We start from the raw sequence: 19192 nt of genomic DNA, 5'->3' as shown, positions 1-19192 counted from the left end.
TCTCACTCAACTAGTCTCAACATGATTTCTCTTCTCTCTTTCTTCCCCAACACAATGAAGTTTGACGTAAATCCTAAACTTTTTAGTGTGGACACCATACTTTGAAACAAAAAAATTTCTATTAAAGACAAAAGCTAAAAGGTTTTATAAATATTTAACATGTAATTTTATAATGTAAGAATGGAGGGTGCATGTGTAAATTAAAAGCTAAGGAGGTAAACAAATTAGTATGATGATGTTCAGGGTTAGAACTAGATTTAACAGTAGAAAGTTTGACATTTACACCAAACTTACTATTTAGGGGTTATTTGATGTATATAGAAGCTATGGGGTTACATTTAATTTTGCTTTGTAGCATTAGTAAGTTTAATCTATGGGTGTAGATGTAAATTTGAAAAGCTAAAAATAAAAACCTAGGGCTATCTTGTCAAATTAAAAATGAAAAAACTCTATTGCTTTTGTATCTATCAGTTACCCCCCTATTCCGCTGGGGTGTATTTTCGAATTATAAAAGCTAAAAGGGCAAGACAATTTATAAAAAGTTTCATTTCCCCCTAAACTTCATTCTTATTTATCTTATAAATTTTGTAATTACACCTCTGAAAGTAATATCGAAATGTTGCACTTACCCTTAATTCAAAATTTTTCCTTTCCAACTAGAAAATTTAGGGTACCTGTAAAACTTTGGCAATTTCATTCTCCTATTCAAACAAAGATTATTTGTCTATATTTTACTAAGTGATTTGTTCGTATAAATTTAGTTCTTAAAGCGTCGATCATATATTATAATTTTTTAAATTATGATTAACTTAATTAATAACCCATGTAACGAATTATGTTTAATGATTTAGTAGCAATACAACTTATACCCTTGTTGATTGATTACATGTATAAGGCCAAATGACTATGTCCCACCCAAAGTTTGATACAAAACTACTTTCCACCAGCTAACTATTAAAAATCTAAATACTCATCCATCTATTAAATTTCATTGTTATTATTAGGGGTAAAATTGTTATTTATTAAAATATTTAAAAACTAAAATTTTATCACATTTACCCCCTTAAATTTAAAAATTAACAATTTTTCCTTCATCCAAGGTTTCAAAAATCTATATTTCCCCCTAAGGTTTTTTTAGCCACCACTACCGGTGGTCAATGATGGCGACAATGACATTCTCCCTCTCTCCCACCTTTTCTCTTAGTCCCGCTCTATTTCTACTCATCACTGACTGAGGAAACCAACCAATGAAGACTATTCTTCATTTCTAGATGAAGACGATGTGTTATCATTGTCTCTTAGATGACGACGACGTATTGTCTTTGTCTGAGATGAAGACTCTTCGTTTTCATCTCTAACAAAGATGAATCATCGTCTTTGTCAAGAGACGAAGAAACGTATTTGTCTCCAACTTTCATCGGTCAAGGTTGGCTGAGAACGAAACATGATTAATAAAGAAATCTGGAGGGAGAAAACACTGTCGTCGCCATCATCTCTGACAGTCGGGAGCTTGTTGGAAAAACTCTATGGGGCATTGTAAGTTTTTCAAACTTGGGTGGGGAGAATTGGGGTTAGATTCGAATCGAATTTAAACTTGAACTCAACTCAAATAAGTCTGAAACAAATTACATGTAAATGAACTCAAGCTTTATATATTTTAAAAATCAAGCTCAAACTTGAGCTCAAGCTTTCAGCTCGTGAGCCAAGGCAGCTTGCCCATTCCTCTTTCTCCAGTTGGGTGAGACGTTGTCCTCCCGGTCTTTTAAAAGAAGAAGAAAAGTCTGTAAAAAATTATATTAAAAAATACATCTACAAATTATTGAAGTTTGACAAATCACTTGAATTAAAGAAATAATATTACTATAGCTGAAACGTGGCACAATCTTATTAGCCAACACAACTCAATTGAATTCAGTTCATGCAAGAGAAGCTACTTCCCTTGCTTTTGACTCTTTCAAAACGACGTCAGTGAATATCCCTCTCTTCTTGTCCTCTATAAAAGTCGTCACAACTGGTGCCTCTTCTCCAAGAGCTAACTTCTCTGGTATTATTCTTCCTTTAAAGAATGACAACTGTAGCTCCGAGAGAAAGGCTTAGCAAATACTAATTCGTTACATATTGTTATTGTTAATTTGTTACATATTGATTTTTTAGTTCTAAATTTTTTTTTCTTAATTGAATTAAGTAAATTCACGCTTAATAATATATATTTCATATTTTGAATGATGAAGAATTCCACGTTTTTTATTGTTTCTTTTTTTTTTTTGTTGCTTAATGAATTTTAATTAAAATAATGATAATTATATAGTTTGATATTATTAGATGAGTTATTATAATTCAATTTAATTTTAGATTATTAAAAAGAAGACATAAACACATGAGTTTTGAGCAGACTCATGTGAGCTCCCAAGCTCTGCTTGTGATTAGACTCGTTGAGCTTATTCGAACTGAACTCGTGAGTAGCTCGGCTTGTGAGCAAGCCGAGTTCAAGTATTAGATTTTTTGGTTCATCGAGCCAGAGCTCGGTCTCGAACTCGTTTTAAATAGTAATTGAACCGAGTTTGAACTTGATTGAACTTAAGCTTAATTTGAATCCAATCTTAAGAAGAATTTATTAATTTTTAAAATTTAAGGATGAAAATGTGATAAATTATTTGTATTTTTAAATATTTAAATAAATAACAATTTTATTCTTTGACAATAACGATAAAATTTAATAAATGAGTAAGTATTTAAATTTTTGATAGTTTGTGAGTGGAAAGTGGCTTTGCATCAAATCTTAAGTGGGACATAGTGATTTGGCCAATGTATAATTCAAAGTTTCTCCTATTGTTAAAATATTAATTAAAAAATAAAATTCGACCGCGACCACCACCGTCAACCACCACGCGCAAACTCTACACTAATATTTTCAAATCAGTTTTAAAAAGGTTCAACGTTTTGTTTTTGTCATCATTTATTATTCATTACCATGGGAAAACGACGTCGTTTCTACTCTATAACAAACACACTCTCTAAACCGTTTCATCTCCCGATCGATTTCACCCCGTAAACCCTTTGACTAACAAAACGAAACCCCAGCCCTAAACCCAAACCAACACTCCTCAATGAACCTAACACCCCAACCAGCACCGGCACCCCCCACCACCATATTCGCCTCAGGTGAATGCGGAAACTGCGGGACCTATATCGGCCTTTTCATCCACAATGTTCGCCTACGTGGCATCCAGCGAAAGCTCTGTACTTCCTGCGTTCTTCGTCTCCACCCTTCATCTTTTTGCCCAATTTGCTTCACTTTCTATGATTCTAATCCTCCCCACCCCTCCAAACGCCTCTCCTGCGCCAAATGCGGCTCCTTTACCCACTCACATTGCGCCAAGCCATTGGCACTTTCGTCTCCCTATCATTGCCCTCCATGTTCAGACCCCAAAAATTTCAATTTTTTCAAAAACCACCCTGCGAAAAGCACAAATACAGACCCAAACCCCAATACAACGGGCAACATGCGGTCTGATGATGATAAGAATGCTCATGTAATTGACTCCAAGTCGGCTGCTGTGCTGCTCTGTGCGGCAAGGATTGCAGCGGCATCGATGGAGAAGGCGGTGCTGGTGGCTAGGATTGAGGAGGAGAAGAAGGCCAAAGAGGCTGCTGCGGCGAGGAAGAGAGCCAGAGAGGCCTTGGAGCATGTGGGGGTTTTGATAAGTAAGAGTAATAATAATTATAAAGACAAAAACTTTGATGTGTCTGGGTCTGTTCAGCACTCTGGCTCGATTAATGCTAGCTTTTTATATGTTAATAAGAAGCAACAACAAAGTGTATCTATTTCTGTGTCTCCTAAAAAAATGGTTAATAATGTTAATGATAATCGATAGCCACAATTTGTAGTAGAGGTCTCTGGATAGAATCTGATTGAGGGTTTAGTTTGCTTTGCTTTGTAAGCTTGAAATAGAAATTTATAGAAACTGGATAGCTACAAGGTAGAATTGTGGAGTTTTAGTTGTTTTATGTAATGTTTGTCTTCACTTGTTCCATGTCTCTTTATAGGTACATTCAATTGTTGATTTTATTGTGTGAGGTGAATATAGAGTTGAATTCAGTATTGTGTACCTAGCTGTGTACTTTCTCTGCTATTTTTTTATTTTTTATAATTGGTGGGAATATAGGTGTATATTTTGTGAAGTTTGTGTGAAACTCTGAGGGACTAAGGGTTTAGTTAAGTTGCAAGAAACTCAGGCTTCTATTTGATCCCACAAAGTTGGGGGTTGAATCCAGCAGGGCCATTGGCCTCACAAAAAGCAATCTGTTTTTGGTTTCACAATTCCTAAAGCTTGAAAGAATCAGCAGAGCCTGATTATTGAGCTAAAGTTCACCAAATATGGACATAGATACCTGCTTTCAGTGCAAAGAAAACAAGTATTTCGTATGTTCATTTTCTCTCTGTGTTTTGAGTTTAGCATTAGTGTTTGCTGTTGTTTATGGTCTTGGTGTTTGATGCGTTTAATTTATTGTTTATTGAACACAATTTGGGCCAATAACCTGGAATTTATAATTTGGAACAATATTACCACAGAAAAAAAATTGTTTTCTGTTTTACCATGTAAGATTATGAATGATGGGATGCTGGGTTTTGAATTCTGGAATGATTCTATTTGCATTATGACGTGTGATGTGCATGCCTCACATTCCTCATTTGGATGTTTGATTTCGACTACCACCAATGTCTGCCTTGAAAGAATTTTTAATTTTTACTGCCTTGAAGTGTAAGATAAGTCCTATTAGATTTTGTGTTTGATTCTCATTAGAACGATTATTTTCTATCTTTAGGAGTAAGGCTTTGTTGATTTATTTCATCATTCATTCCTCCGTTTTGTTGACAGTTTGTTTCATATTAGCTAGTAGCATGTGTACTTCTATGACAAAGTCTTAGTAATCTTTTAATTACATATTTTGGCTTGTTTCTTGCGTCGGACTTTTTGTTTTCCATTTCTGATATCTAATGTCATGTTTAAGGTAACCTTATTGTGAGATGAAGCTACATATATCTGTTAAGTTTCCTTCACCAGACATGGAATATAATATTACTATTAGTGCAATTTCTGTTCAACTTTCTTATCATTTAAAGTTGTTGACAATATCACCACTACAGAAATGTTACCCAGATGGTCTTCTTACCTTTCGGTCTTAAGATCTTGGATCTTTCTCAGTTGTGGAAAAACTTTGTTTATTATTAGTCTCCCAATGAGTATAAGCTTCTTCATTTGTGCATTTTACCCTTTCCTCACTAGTTTTCAGACTGCTGTAAGAATGTATTTTGCATCTGCAATGTTGCTTAAAACATTATTTGGTTGAGAGTTTAAATAAATCTAAGCTTTTCTAATCTTGACTATACTTCTAAAGCTTTTCTGCTGCTGCAAGCATGGGCCTGTCATCTATAGTTAAATGATTCCTTGTGTAATATGAAATCTATAATTCAGAAGTTCAAAGTTTGAATTTGATGGTTTATGATCTTTGTTGATAGTGAAAATTCCATAAATGAGAAATACACAAAATTGGAGGTGTGCTTCTATGTAAGAACTTATGACAAACAAAGGATTTTATAAAGTGATTCGATTTGTTGCATAGAAGTTTACTTCTATTATTATGTTATGGATTTTCTGCAGTAGTTTTGGCAAAATATTAGTATAAGATACAAAATAGGTCATCCTTTTATTTTGTACAATCTTGTACTTGTGGGACAAGAAGGGATAATAGTGTAATTTATATAAGAAGATATACCTAGATCTTAAGACATTAAATCTGAATATTTAAATGAAAGTTGTTGATCATGTTGTTCAGTTAAGGTAGGAGATAATGACTATCTCGTGGAAGTAGGATATAGAGATCATATATGAATAAATCATGAAATTGTTAAGATTTACCCTTTCACTTGTTCCTAGATAGACAAAATTTTTGCTTGTTAACTATATTATAGGTTGACGTGTGTAGATATATGTCTAGTTCTTTGTATAACTAGTGGTTTGCTATACAATGACTAGTTGTTCCTTTAGTGCAATTCTCATACATTTTGCTAAGGGTAAGTTTGACTGTACAACACTTGCCTTTAGTTTTTATAAAGCGAGTAGGACTTTAAAACTGTTTTTTTCTGTATAGGTGAACAATACATAGATGATCAGGATCCTTGCTTGCAACATGTTGAGAAAGCGACATTTCCATTTTGCACTTAATGTGTAGTGTGAGAATGTTCTATACTATTAAAGTGATTCAAATCGTTATAATTCCTTATTTGGTGTTGGTTCAGGTACTTTACTAGATAGCCAACACTTGTCACCAACTTTATTGGAATGATTAGGATTGATTCTTATTGTACACATATCCTTTATAAATACCCCTTGAAGGGTTGTCTACTAGTTTCTTCACCCTAGCAATTGCATTAAGCTTTCAAATTCTTTGAAAACTTAGAATTCTCATTGAACCAAGTTTACAAAATTCTTCAAACTTTTAAGAACCATTGTGTCTTGTATTTTAGTGCCCACACAAACTATTAAGCTTTTCCTATTTTTGACCAACAATGATCAAAGCATTCTCTGCACCTTTTACATAAATGGTAAAATCCTCTTGGCTTCTTGTCTTGTATTATGTTCTTTACTTCGTCTTTTAGTGTGCTTTTTTGGTAGATTCTAAGGTTTGACCATGGTGTTTCAGGGTAGGAACATGCTATATGGTTTTGGTTGAGTTTTTGGGCTTAAGTCAGGTATGAGTGAAACCCATTGGTAAAACTTGTTGCTTTTGTATGGACTCGTAGGTAGTAAGGTTGGATTTGAGCCAAATTTGTTCAAGCTTGATTCGAACGAGTTTAAAATGAGTTTGAGTCAAACGAATTTGAACACAATTTTGAAAGTTTAATATTGTCAAGCTTGGGCTTGAAGGGTGTTTAGTTAGTCAAACTCGAAAGCTTGAAAAAAAAATTGATTTGAATTGACTAAAATGACATTATTTTAACTAATACACCATGTTATTTTATTCATTTTTTTGGCTTGACTATAGTACTGAATTAAGCTTGAAGTTTGACTTGACTCTTATTAAACGAGTTAAACTTGAACAACTTTGAGGGGAGTTTGATGAGCGTAAAAGCTTGAGCTTAATTCGAATCCAACCTTAGAAAGTAGTCATCAGTTGAACTCATAAGTAGTCATTGGTTGAACTCATAGGTAGAACTAACAGTTGTCTTTGTTCATGTTTTCAAATGTTGTTTAAAAGCTCAATTAGTGTTGAAGTCTAACTCTTCTGAACTCGCTTTAAGGCCTCCTCGTCAAAGACAAGCTTAGAGGCCTCCTCTTCTTTGGTTAGACTATTGATTAACCAAACTAGACAGTTGAAGTAGTGACTAAGGCCTAGCCCAACAGACGGAGAGAAATGAACCTTTGTTATTATCTCACTTAAGCGATGAGGATGTTATGGATATTGAGGACAACTTGAAGCGAGCCTTCATTAAAATGCAAATTTATTGAGTTGAAAGAACTATTATGGTGTCTCCATCGAGTTGAAAGAACTGTTATGGTGTCTCCATCGAGTTGTAGGAAGCACGAGACTACATGCACCAAGCCCTTCCTCTAGGGTGGGATGCGATCTTAAATGCTATCATGCAGTGCAAGATAACATTCCCCTTTCACTTATTTGTGTGAGCAATGCTTAATTATTTTGTAGTAGTTTTGTTTTAATCATCACCAAACGCATATTGTTGCATCCTTAATATGTACGTGGTAAACAAGGAGAAAGGGCCAGGTTAGCTTGTTTGTTTACCTATTGAAGGAGCATGTCTTGAAGAAGGGTTGCTTTTTCTTATCCAAGCGGACAAACTAAGACTTATTGGGAATCACTTATATGAGAGACAATATTAGTGATTAGAGGAGCAAGTACTTCATCATGTATATGCATAATGGGAAGTTTATAGTAGTTTGTAGGTTTTGGAGGAAAATCTAATTGATTCTTATTTATTCTTTATTTTGCATTTGACTCTAATTTTGTTCACTATTTTTGCAGTTAATCATCTTAAACCAACTTTGGATGTGACACGTAAAGATCAAATACAAAGTTTATGTGAATTACCATGTAATATCCAAGACACAAGGGAGCTATTAGCAACCACAAAGCTTCAATTGCATAACCTTGTCCCTCAGGCCATGTCGCTTCCTCGCCCATCTAGAAAACCACAACTAAAACCCTCCACATTAGGTAGATTTTCATCCACTATTCATTTGGTATAACTTTTCTTATAGAAAAAGATATTAACTGTGCTTTTTTTCACAGATTTGAGATTACCAGTTCCTCGTCTCATTCAATTAAAGAGAAATGCAAGATTGAGGAGATTGCGATCTAAATCACACCTTAAAGGAGCTATTTCTTTGACTAACACCACTTTCGATTCTTTTACACTAAATCAATATTGAGTAAGGGAGAAATGTGTGCCTTATCCTAGCTCGGATAAAGGGAAAAAGACAGTGGAGCCAAGAGAAAAGAGGTTACACCTTGTAGACCCTTACTTCAAAGTTGTTGATTGTAACTTTATACAAGTTACCTGTTCTAAGAAGAGGGTATGTGTGTTTTCGTCCTCGAAGTCTTGGTCTCAAGATGCTAACCAAACCTCTAAGATGCCATTTGATGTGACCCTAATGACTTCTATGGTAAGGGAAAACTTGTCTGACAAGGTATGGCCATGGTTCTGGGAGTTGGCTATGCCTATGAAGCTTAAGAAGTTCATCGAGCATAACACCCAAGTAAATTACCTTCCCTTCATTATTTATTTACTTAAAATTTTTCCATGCTGGTAAGTAACCACCGATTTTCTATTTACAGCTTTTGAGCATCCTTCCATTCCTTTACAATGAATATTACCTTGGCCTTTTGGACAACAACAATAACAAACAAGCATGCAACCTACTCAAAGAAGAGTTGGAGGATACTAAGGAGAGGCTTGCGGCTATAGAACAAAGTCATAAAGTTGAAATTGAGGCTTTACAATTAGAGCTAGCCGCTAAAGAGAAGATTTTGCAACAAAGAGATATTGAGATTGGCAAACTGCAGTCTGAGCTAATGGAAACTAGCAAGCTTGTCGCCTTAGAGAAGAAACGGGCTAATAATGAAAAGGAGCTAGCACATCAATTTGAGGCCCAACTCGAGAAGACACTATTGGAGAAAACCGAGCTTGAAGGAAAGCTTATTGCGATGAAAGCCATGGTCGAGAATAGAGCCAAAGATATGCTTTTTGATGTATTTGATGCAATTTGGCTTCAATATCCCAACCACAACTAATCTTTCCTTGGCGAAAGCTTTAATGAGCACACTGAGGAATGGAAGCTATTACATGAAATCGAGGAGGCCTAATGAGCTTCTCCCCAGGAGGTCCCTATTTTTACTCTATAACCAAACTCATATAATTAAGGACCTCTTTTGTAGTTGCTTCTTGTTGTCTTCTTTCTTTTTGGTTTTTAAACTTTACAATTTTTTTTTTTTTTTTGGTGATGAACCATTTCCTTCTTTATAAATAGATATGAATTTATGTACTTTTCTTGATCGCTTTATAAATATATATGAATTTAAGTATTTGTCTTGATTGCAAACTTTATTTTTTACATTATACAACAATGAACATATGAGAAATCTATTGAACTTAAAATAGCAACAAATATACGCGAATTTAATTAACTAAAGAACTTTTAACAAACTTAAATATTTTATACTTAAGAACTTAAGCATAAATAAACCTAAAAATGAATGTGAATTTAAGAATTGAAAACAAGCATGGATTTAAGAACAAAAAAACATTGTAAATTTAAGCACTTATCATCATGAAATTTAGAGTAATGTATAACCATAAACTTAGAACCATGCAACTTTTAACTCTTTAATTGTGAACAATAGAACTTAAGGACTTTGAAGATCTCTAATAATTGTAAGCAATTGTGAACTTAACAACCAAACTTAATAATAGTTGAATGATTGACTTAGTTTTAAGAATTAGACAATTTAAGAACAAAACGTAATAATTGATTTATACTACCATACGCTCCCTAATTTTTTGAGTTGAAATTAAAACAAAATCATTAAAAGAATGAAATTTACATGATAGTACAAGTATGACTCAATAGGGTCAAGTGTATGTCCAAAAGATTGTGAGGCTCTATAGTTGCCCAAGATTATTGTGCAAACAAAGGCACAAGGTTTGTTTCAACTTTTTGATAGAGTTTAGAGAGGTCTTTGAGTAGACATTCAATATTGTTTATCATCTTCAAATTGATGGGCAAATTAAAATGGTGAATCAAGTGATCAAAAACATGTTGAAGGCATGTTGTATGGATTAAAAAGCGAGTTGGATTGATGTGTTACCTCTTATAAAGTTTGTATATAATAATAGTTATTAGAGACCATCCAAATAGCTCCGTATGAGACACTTTATGAGAGAAAATGTAGATCATCTCTTCAATGAGATGATATTAGAGAGATAGATGTTATGACACAGGCTTTAGGACAAAAAATAACCCAAAAAATGATTGAGGATGTGAGGTTAACTAGGGAGGGAATGACATAGGGCTACGATTGCCAAAATAGTTATGCAGAATAGAAGAGGTGAGACTTTGAGTATGATGTGGGTGATAAGGTCTTTGTGAGAGTTACCCCCTCCTGACATGTGATGATGTTTGGTCGAAAAGATAAATTAGCTTTGAAGTTCATGGGCCCTTTAAAGATTCTGAAGCATGTAGGTAAGGTTGCCTACTGGCTTACATTGTTAGTAAATATGGATTGCATTCATCAGGTGTTCCATATAGTGTTGTTGCATAAGTATATCAGTGACCTAACTCGTGTTGAGAGTTAAGGAAGTTGAGCTTGAGGCTAATTTGGTTTCTGAGGAGTGTCCGATTCAGATTTTTGATAAACAGGTTAATAAGCTTATAAACAAGCATATTTCACTAGAAAAGGTTCTTTAGAGGAATCATCAGATTAAGAAAGCTACTAGAGAGATGAAGCAAGATATAAGACAAAGGTTCCCATACTGTTCGAGTGAATTTCAAGGACAATTTTTTTTTTAATGGGGAGAAATGTAACACCTACAAGTACATCTAAAGGTATTTTCATCTTTTTTTCTCTTAAATTGTGTTAAATTTATTGTGTATATGTGACTTTAGAGTTGCACAACTATGTGGGAAGGCTACATGTCTGTGTAAGTGTTGGTAAGGGCATAATGCTATTTTTTGTTAAGTGTATGAAAAATGGATAAGTTTGATAGACACACACGCTTGTGTATGTTAAGGTATATGCTCGTGTGTGGTTAATGCATTTTAATTTGGATAAGGATTAGTTTGACAATGATTTGGGAAACTATCATTAATAGATAACGACTTGCACACTCTTGTGTATGGCGTACAAGGTTGTATATTGTGGATTTTCGTTAAAAAATAAAAAAGGTCTATACACATTTTAGCTGATATTACTACCACATTCACAAATATTCAAAGAGTTTGGAGTCTTTGAGTCTAGAAGACACAAAAGAAGCGTTAAAAATCAGTTTTTGCCATGTGAGATTGCTTGAACGTCCAAGGAGAGGTAAGTAGTGTTGTTTTTTATCGTTCTTTACTAGATTTATCTATGAAGTATGATGAGAAAATGCTTGTATGGACTTTGTTTTAGTAATACAAATTGTTGATTTGGTGAATTGAGTAATAAAGTTATGATATATGTATATGCTATGCATGACCTCCATTGATATTATTCATGAGATTCTTGTTATATTGTAACTTGATTAGTTTTAGAGATACCCCTTCATAATGTATGATGTATGATTTAACCCAAATTACTCAATAGAAAGGAAGATAATGTTAATCAACCTTAAAGGTTTCATAACATGTAAGGTTGGATTTCTAGGCATATATTGCTATGATAGTAAGGTTTAAAGATGATTTTGGATGTTGAAGATATGTAGAAAGATATGAGGTATGTTACCAAATGTGACAAGTGTGAATTTCATATTTTTGGAAGTTGTTTTGATTGCTTGGAATTGAGTTTGATGGTCAAATATTGTGTTTCAGGCAAAAACATAACTCTGTAGAAAATAGGCTACACGCCTTTGTTAGTAGTCAAACACATTGGTGTACATATGGGGATGAATAGTTCCCATGTTAGGAGAAGTCCATGAGTGTGTTAATTTTAGGATCATGTACACGTTTTTATGGTATGAGACATACAACTATGCGTCTTGCCTTAAGTTGCATGTTTTTGTATGTAAGTTGCATGGTCATGTATGTGGAACAAATACACCCTTGTGTATAAAGTATGCATGACTGTGTATAATTGGGTATTTTAAGAATATAGGTGCAAGGGTATAACAATGGTTATATATGATTATGGAATTAACTATTTTACCCCTATGAGCAATGAATAGGGGAAATGAGAACATATAAGGCCTTAACGAAGACAAATGTGAATGTTAAGACCTTAACGGAGATAAATGTGAATGTTATGGCCCTAACAAAGACAATATTAGTCGAATGTGAACTTAGGAGACTCGACTATGTGGATGACGATATGGACTTAGACCAGAGTGATTTTGAGTTAAAAATTGAAAACGATCATTTTTTTATTCTCACTATCGAGCTATGTACAGTGTGGTCATCGTTGAGCTGTGTGTTGTGTGATTTTGCTACTAAGTTATGTGTAGTATGGCTATGAAAGCATCAAGACTAGTCTATGTGACCATGATGCCTAAAGCTCGACCGACGAGTGTACTAGGTGCATTTTATATTTGACATTTGATATGTCACATGCTTTTATTAGGCATCTAGGATGTCGATATATATCATTTGACATTAGTCATCTGTGATGGTGTAATAATTGGAGATTGAGTACTAGGTGTTGAAATATTCAAATGAATATTTGGGATATTGGTGGAAAATCTAAAATACCACAACATGATTGAAAATGGAACACATTCAATAAATAGGTGTCGAGAGGTCACCTACTTACTATGTGAGTTTCACTCACTGTGCTCATTTTGTGGTTTTGTTGGTAGGTTTTTGAAGTAACAGGACAATAAAAAAGCAAACGGCTTAGCATAAGACATTGCATAAAGTGACTGTTGATTGAGTTGACTCGAAACAATATTTCCTTCAAATGATCTGATGCTTATGAGTTGAGTTTGCAAGAATTGAAGAGAAGATTGACTTTGACACTGGTTTTGGCCTTGTTGATTGAGGGTGAGGAATCTGACTTGTATACAAATGCTTTTTACCAAGGTTTGGGAACTATATTGATATAGAGAGGGAAAATGATTATGTATGCCTTTCAATAGCTCAAGGATTATGAGCTTCAGTATCCCACACATGATTTGAGTTAGTCGCGGTTGTGTTTGCATTGAAAATTTGACAACATTATTTGTATGGAGTTAAGTGTAGCATTCACACACATTATAAAAAGTTTGAAATATTTCTTCACCTAAACAGAACTAAATATGAGACAAAGGATACTATTAGAATTGGTGAAAAATTATGATTGTGATATTAGATACCATCTGAGAAAATCTAACGTTGTAATTAATGCCTTGAGGGGAAAAGTGTTGTTGTTTCATATTACAACTTGCCAAGAGATGCAACAAGAGTTGGTGAGAAATCAAATAGAGTTGGTTATTAGATTAATGGTTAAGGATTTAGACTACCTTGTTAAAGGAAATCCATGTGGCTCAATTGGTAGATGGGTGGTGTAACCAGATAAGGTAGAAAGTTATCGAGGGTATCGAGTCAGAGTTTAGTATTGTTGAAAATGTGTTAAGGTTTCAAGGTCAGATCTATGTTTCTGGTATTGATAATTTAAGGACTAAGATCTTTATAGAGGCTCATATTTTGCTTTACACTACCCATCTTAGGAGTGTAAAGGTGTATCACAACTTGAGAAAGTCATTTTGGTGGTTTGGTTTAAAAAATGAGGTGGTTAATTTTGTTACCAAGTGTTTGCTATGTTAATAGGTTAAAGTCAAACATTAGAGACCATTGAGTTTGTTACAGCTGTTGAGTATTCTTGAGTGGAAATAGGAGCACATTTCTATGGATTTCGTTGTTGGATTACCAAGGGTTAGAGGTAGATTAAATGCTTATGGGTTATTGTGGACAAATTGATCAAGTTGGCATATTTTATTCTGGTTAAACATATCACTAGCACTAATAAATTAGGTCAAATTTATGTCAAGGAAATTGTCAGACTCTATGGTGTACTTAAGACAATTGTGTTAAATAAAGACATGAGATTTGTTTTTGCATTCTAGTAGAGTTTGCAATGGTTTATGGGTACAATGTTAACATTTAGTATAATTTATCATTCTTAGACTGATAGACAAATTGAGAGGATGAATTAGGTGATCGAGGACATGTTGAGAGCTTATTGTCTAGATTAAAGAGCAAGTTGGATTGATGCGTTGCCACTCATGGAGTTTGCATATAATAATAGTTATCAAACAACTATCTCGATACATTTTATATATGTGTACACGTGTGTGCATGCGTGCGTGTGTGCTTTGTGTGTTCAATGTGTTTGTGTGAGCGTGCATGCATTTGTGTGCATGCATATGTGTGTTTTTTGTGTGTGTATGTGTTTGTGTGTTTTTATGTGTATGCATTTGTGTGTGTGTGTTTGTGTGTTCATTGAAGTTTAATGAAGTTTGTGTTCAATGTGTCTTTTTATGTGTGTGTGCGTGTTTGTGTGTTCAATGAAGTTTGATGATTTGCGGCTATTTGGCTCACTTTGCACTTAACCGTATTTCAAAGCAAAAGTGAGTGAGCGAAGAGGATTTTGTGAAGCCAAAAGAGCACTGGAAGGAGTTTGGACCATCAGGAATCATTGTCAAGTGAAGTTTTACTTGGCCAATGGAAGAGAGGTAAGTAGATAGTCTTTCCTTCTATAGTTAATTTTGATATGTTATTGGCTATTGTGATTTTTTTTCTTGTAATATAAAAAAAACATGCTAATGTAATGGTTGTTAGGGTAGTGCCCTAAAGTTAGTCGATTTGTACATTTGTAATTGTGTAATTTATTAATAAAATGTATTATATTATTCACGCATATTAATGTTAACATAATATATTTATACGAATAATATATCTTTAAAATGATAGAATCATGACAAGGAGATCAGACAACTGATCGTGGGAAACCTATATATATTAGATGACCATTTTAGAAATGTCCATAATTCTGATATCACTATAACTAAGGCTATAAATAATAGTGATGAACAACCCCATTGAAGGGTAACGACAGTTCTCACATGTCAAAGTTGTTAGCTGATAGGTTGTGCAACATATGAGTGCACATTGTGAACGTTTTCATTAGATAAACATAAAGATTTTCATATGGATGGTTGTTATTATGTCTATAGAATAAATACTTTAACTCACAGGTAAATGTGATATTTAAACTTAAGGTTATCGAATCGTCTCTTACAAGGATTAATATGATTTGATGTTAAATTGAGATTGGTCATATTATACATAACCATATAGAGGCTATGATGGATTAAAAGAGAATTCATCGCTTATCGAGCATGAGAGGGGATATCTTACATGAGAATACTAAAAGACATCATAAACACTTGAAGATGTGGCCACAGTGAGATTATGTCTAAATCCGGTCTAGGTCATTCGGTTATTGATATATATTAGTTGATATTAAGAAATCAATAAGATAAACACGCATTCGTGTCTCAATCTTAAGAGATTGACTGACAAAAGGATCAAGTTATTCAAAATCGTGTAGTTAAAAAAACTGAGTAGTGCACTGACACTATCAATTAGGTGGCTATAATGCATTGTTAGAGGTCAATCTTGATTTGTGTTTAGATTCGATCCGAATCTAGATATTATTAATTTTGTAGAGTACTTATGGGTCACATATATAAAATAGTTGATTCGAACTCTAAGGAAAATGATTACTTAGTGATAATCTTAGTGTATATGAGATGGTATGAATTCTAGAATGAACTAAGTTTGTTCAGTATGATTGAATTAACTCAATTTGACATTAACCTAACCATGAACGACCATTCACAAGTCATGAATGCTCGTTCATGATAAGTAAGATGAACGACCATTCATGACATACACCATTTATAAGAATGCAAGTTCATAATTAAAGAGTGTCTCTTCGCAAACCCTAGCCATCAAGCGCATGTCCCAATAATCTAATTGGAATATAATTGTTGGTGTCCTTATGAAATTATATCAATCTAATCGGTCCTAATAATTAATATTTTGATGAAGATTTTCAGTCTTAGAAGCATGCAACACCATCGAGAAAGAAAAAGAAAGCAAAAATCGATGACGTTGGAGCATTTTGATTAGTTGAGGATAACATAAGTGGTAAATTGGTTCAACGAGCAAAGTACAAATATTGTGATTCATGTTTAACATGTGCAAGTTTGGAGGGCATTGAATATCTTTGTTGGCATATAAATGAGTATTATAAAAACTACCACAACACTTGAATGAGCAATGATAGATTGTCTTTACAAGATCAAGATTAGTTTGTGAATCTTTTCCAAGTTAGCCATTTAGTTCTAGCATGAGAGAAATGTTCAACTTTACCCACAATCAACAAGTAATGCAAGACCATATGGTCAGATACATAATCGTTGCTGATTAACCCCTTTTTATGTCAAAAATACAATATAATAGTGGATGATGCAAATACTGTTTAACTAGTCTTTAAAAAAGTTCCTATTACAATATTAAGATCATATATAGTTATAAATTTTCATTTGATTAAAATTAAAACTATAAATGAACTAAATAATTTTAATAGTATTATATCAATGATTTCTAATTTGTGGACACCAAATAATCAAGATTTATGGTATATTTGTGCAAATGCTTATTTTATTGATTCTATTTGGCAACTATGCATATTGTATTTAGAGTGTTAGAGTATTCTCATACTAGTATAACCATTTATACAACATTTGCTAACATCTTTAATGAATATAAAATAAATAAAAATATTTCTCTATTGCATTTGATAATGTAAAATCTAATGATATAATTTTTAATTTAATGATGAAATATTTAAGTTTACTAATGGTTGGAAAATTATTTCATATTAAATATATTTTTTATATAATAAATTTAATAGTACAAAAGAGAACGTGTTTAGCAAAAGATGAAATATATACTATTAGATGTGTCATCATGACTTATGTTTCATTGTTTTCTGCATATTTAAATGCATAGCATAATGTGAAAACAAATTGGTTTAAATAGGAAAAAAATATTGTTGTTAAAGCTTGATAGAACTTAACTTATTTAATGTTAAAAATTTTGTTATGGATATAAAACAATAATAACCCAATTCTTAACACACAACCGAAAGATCATAAAAATCATGTTTTTTTTTTTCTACTGAAAATGATTGAGAAATTGGTTGTGCTTTAATCAATATGTTATAGCCATTAAAAAATTCTGCGCATATATGTTCAAGAATTTACTATCCTACACAACTTGTTTAGTTTTATATTGTAGGCCAAAAGACACATTCCCACCTAAGGTTTATTGAAAATCCAAATTGGTACCCACAAAGTATTGGAAACTCAAACTCTCACTTATGAAGTGTTAAAAATAACATAAATAATTAGTTTTAAGGGTAAAATCGTTATTTAACTAGTAATATATTAAAAATAATAAAACATTATCCATTTTTTCCCTAGGTTTAGAAAAATAACAATTTCCCACCAAAAATTAAATTTTAAAAAATCACATTTTCTCCTTTGTTAGGTTTTGTATTTTCTAGTGAGTTTCTCCAACTCTTTCTTTCTCTAGCGACCTTATCTCAGTTTGACGACTGTTTTCGGAATCTTCGTCTTTAATGAAGACTAATCTCTTCATCTTTAACGAAGACATGCCAATGACAAAGACTCTAGTGAAGGGCAAGATCATTGTTAGAGGGAGATAAAGTCATCGGAGAGAGAAAGGGCCAAAGAAAACTCACTAGAAATGTAAAACCTAGTAAGGGAAAAATGTGATTTTTTAAAGTTTAATTTTTTTGAGAGGGAGAATTGTTAGTTTTCTAAACCTAGGGGGAAAGGGATAATGTTTTATTAATTTTAATATATTATTAGTTAAATAATGATTTTGCCTTTAAAATTAACTGTTTTTATTAATTTTAACACCTCATGAATGGGAGTTTGAGTTTTTAATATTTAGCCAATACCAATTTGAGTTTAGAATAAACCTCGGATGGGAATATGTCTTTTGGCCTATATTGTATAATGAATATTAGTTTTATTTTTAAAGACTAGATATGTCATCACATTTTTTACCTCCTACAAAACAAATGGAAGATAAATTTAAAAAATATTGGAAAAATACAACTTTTTGTTTACTACAGCTATTATTTTTAGACCGTAGGACTAAATTATTATAAATTCAAAATATGTTAGAACTTTTATCTATAACAATAAATGATAATAAGTTTTTGTATGAAATGTATATCGTGTTTGATTCTAAATATGAAAACACTACACACACTTTGCAGTCATGAGTAAGTTCAAAAGGTTCGTCCAAAGGCAAAATGTGTTTGTTCTCCATCTTGACAAAAGCAAAAGGTAAGTAACCGATAGGTTTAAGTTTTAATTTTAGTTAATTTACTAATAATTTTAGTAGTGATCATTTATCCAAAATTATAATGAAAATAAAATTTTGGATAGTTTAACATGGTGAAAAATATATTAAAAACTTATCATGTGCTTTTTCACTATAACATGTCATCTACTAACACCTCCGATGTTTATTGTAATATCAAAATCAGCTTAAGCTTTTATCTCTGTTTAGCTTTCAACATATCAATTGTTTCAGAATTCTGCAAATATGGGTGATTTTCATGCTTAAAGTGCTTGTTGCATCTGTATTATGCATTTGGATTTTGAAATTTAATCATCCTGCTTTCCTTGGTAAACCAACTTGGTCCTGAACTTCTATAAGATAAGCTGATTGTTAAATACCTGAATTTCCTGGTTATTTCTATGATCCCATGCAAGGTGGACTCTTAATGGACCAGATGCTCTGATTATGGATTCAGTTACTGTGCCCCATGATTTACCAGTTGACAAACTGGGCTAGAGCCTGGTTATAAAAAAGGAAAAGAATTCTATGATCCATATACG

General features: G+C 32.9%; 1 protein-coding gene across 1 annotated transcript; it reads left to right on the top strand.

The window, feature by feature from the left end:
• Nucleotides 1-2992: 2992 nt before the first annotated feature.
• On the top strand, nucleotides 2993-9600 carry LOC123201820. Its single transcript, XM_044617387.1, has 4 exons — nucleotides 2993-3705; nucleotides 8044-8235; nucleotides 8311-8777; nucleotides 8857-9600. The coding sequence occupies exons 1-3, from the start codon at nucleotides 3108-3110 to the stop codon at nucleotides 8448-8450; spliced, it is 930 nt and encodes a 309-aa protein (XP_044473322.1). The 5' UTR covers nucleotides 2993-3107; the 3' UTR covers nucleotides 8451-8777; nucleotides 8857-9600.
• The last annotated feature ends 9592 nt before the right edge of the window (nucleotides 9601-19192 follow it).

Source organism: Mangifera indica, chromosome 2, assembly GCF_011075055.1.
Source record: "Mangifera indica cultivar Alphonso chromosome 2, CATAS_Mindica_2.1, whole genome shotgun sequence".
NCBI lineage: Eukaryota > Viridiplantae > Streptophyta > Magnoliopsida > Sapindales > Anacardiaceae > Mangifera > Mangifera indica.
The sequence above is the reverse complement of the archived record's forward strand: the minus strand, read 5'-3'. Positions and strand labels throughout refer to the sequence as shown.

Excerpts from the sequence above, each read along its gene's own strand:
- LOC123201820 (XM_044617387.1), top strand. The coding sequence starts at position 3,108 with ATGAACCTAACACCCCAACCAGCACCGGCACCCCCCACCACCATATTC. Across the intron at positions 3,706-8,043 it reads GCATGTGGGGGTTTTGATAA|TTAATCATCTTAAACCAACT; the intron begins GTAAGAGTAATA and ends CTATTTTTGCAG. Across the intron at positions 8,236-8,310 it reads ACTAAAACCCTCCACATTAG|ATTTGAGATTACCAGTTCCT; the intron begins GTAGATTTTCAT and ends TTTTTTTCACAG.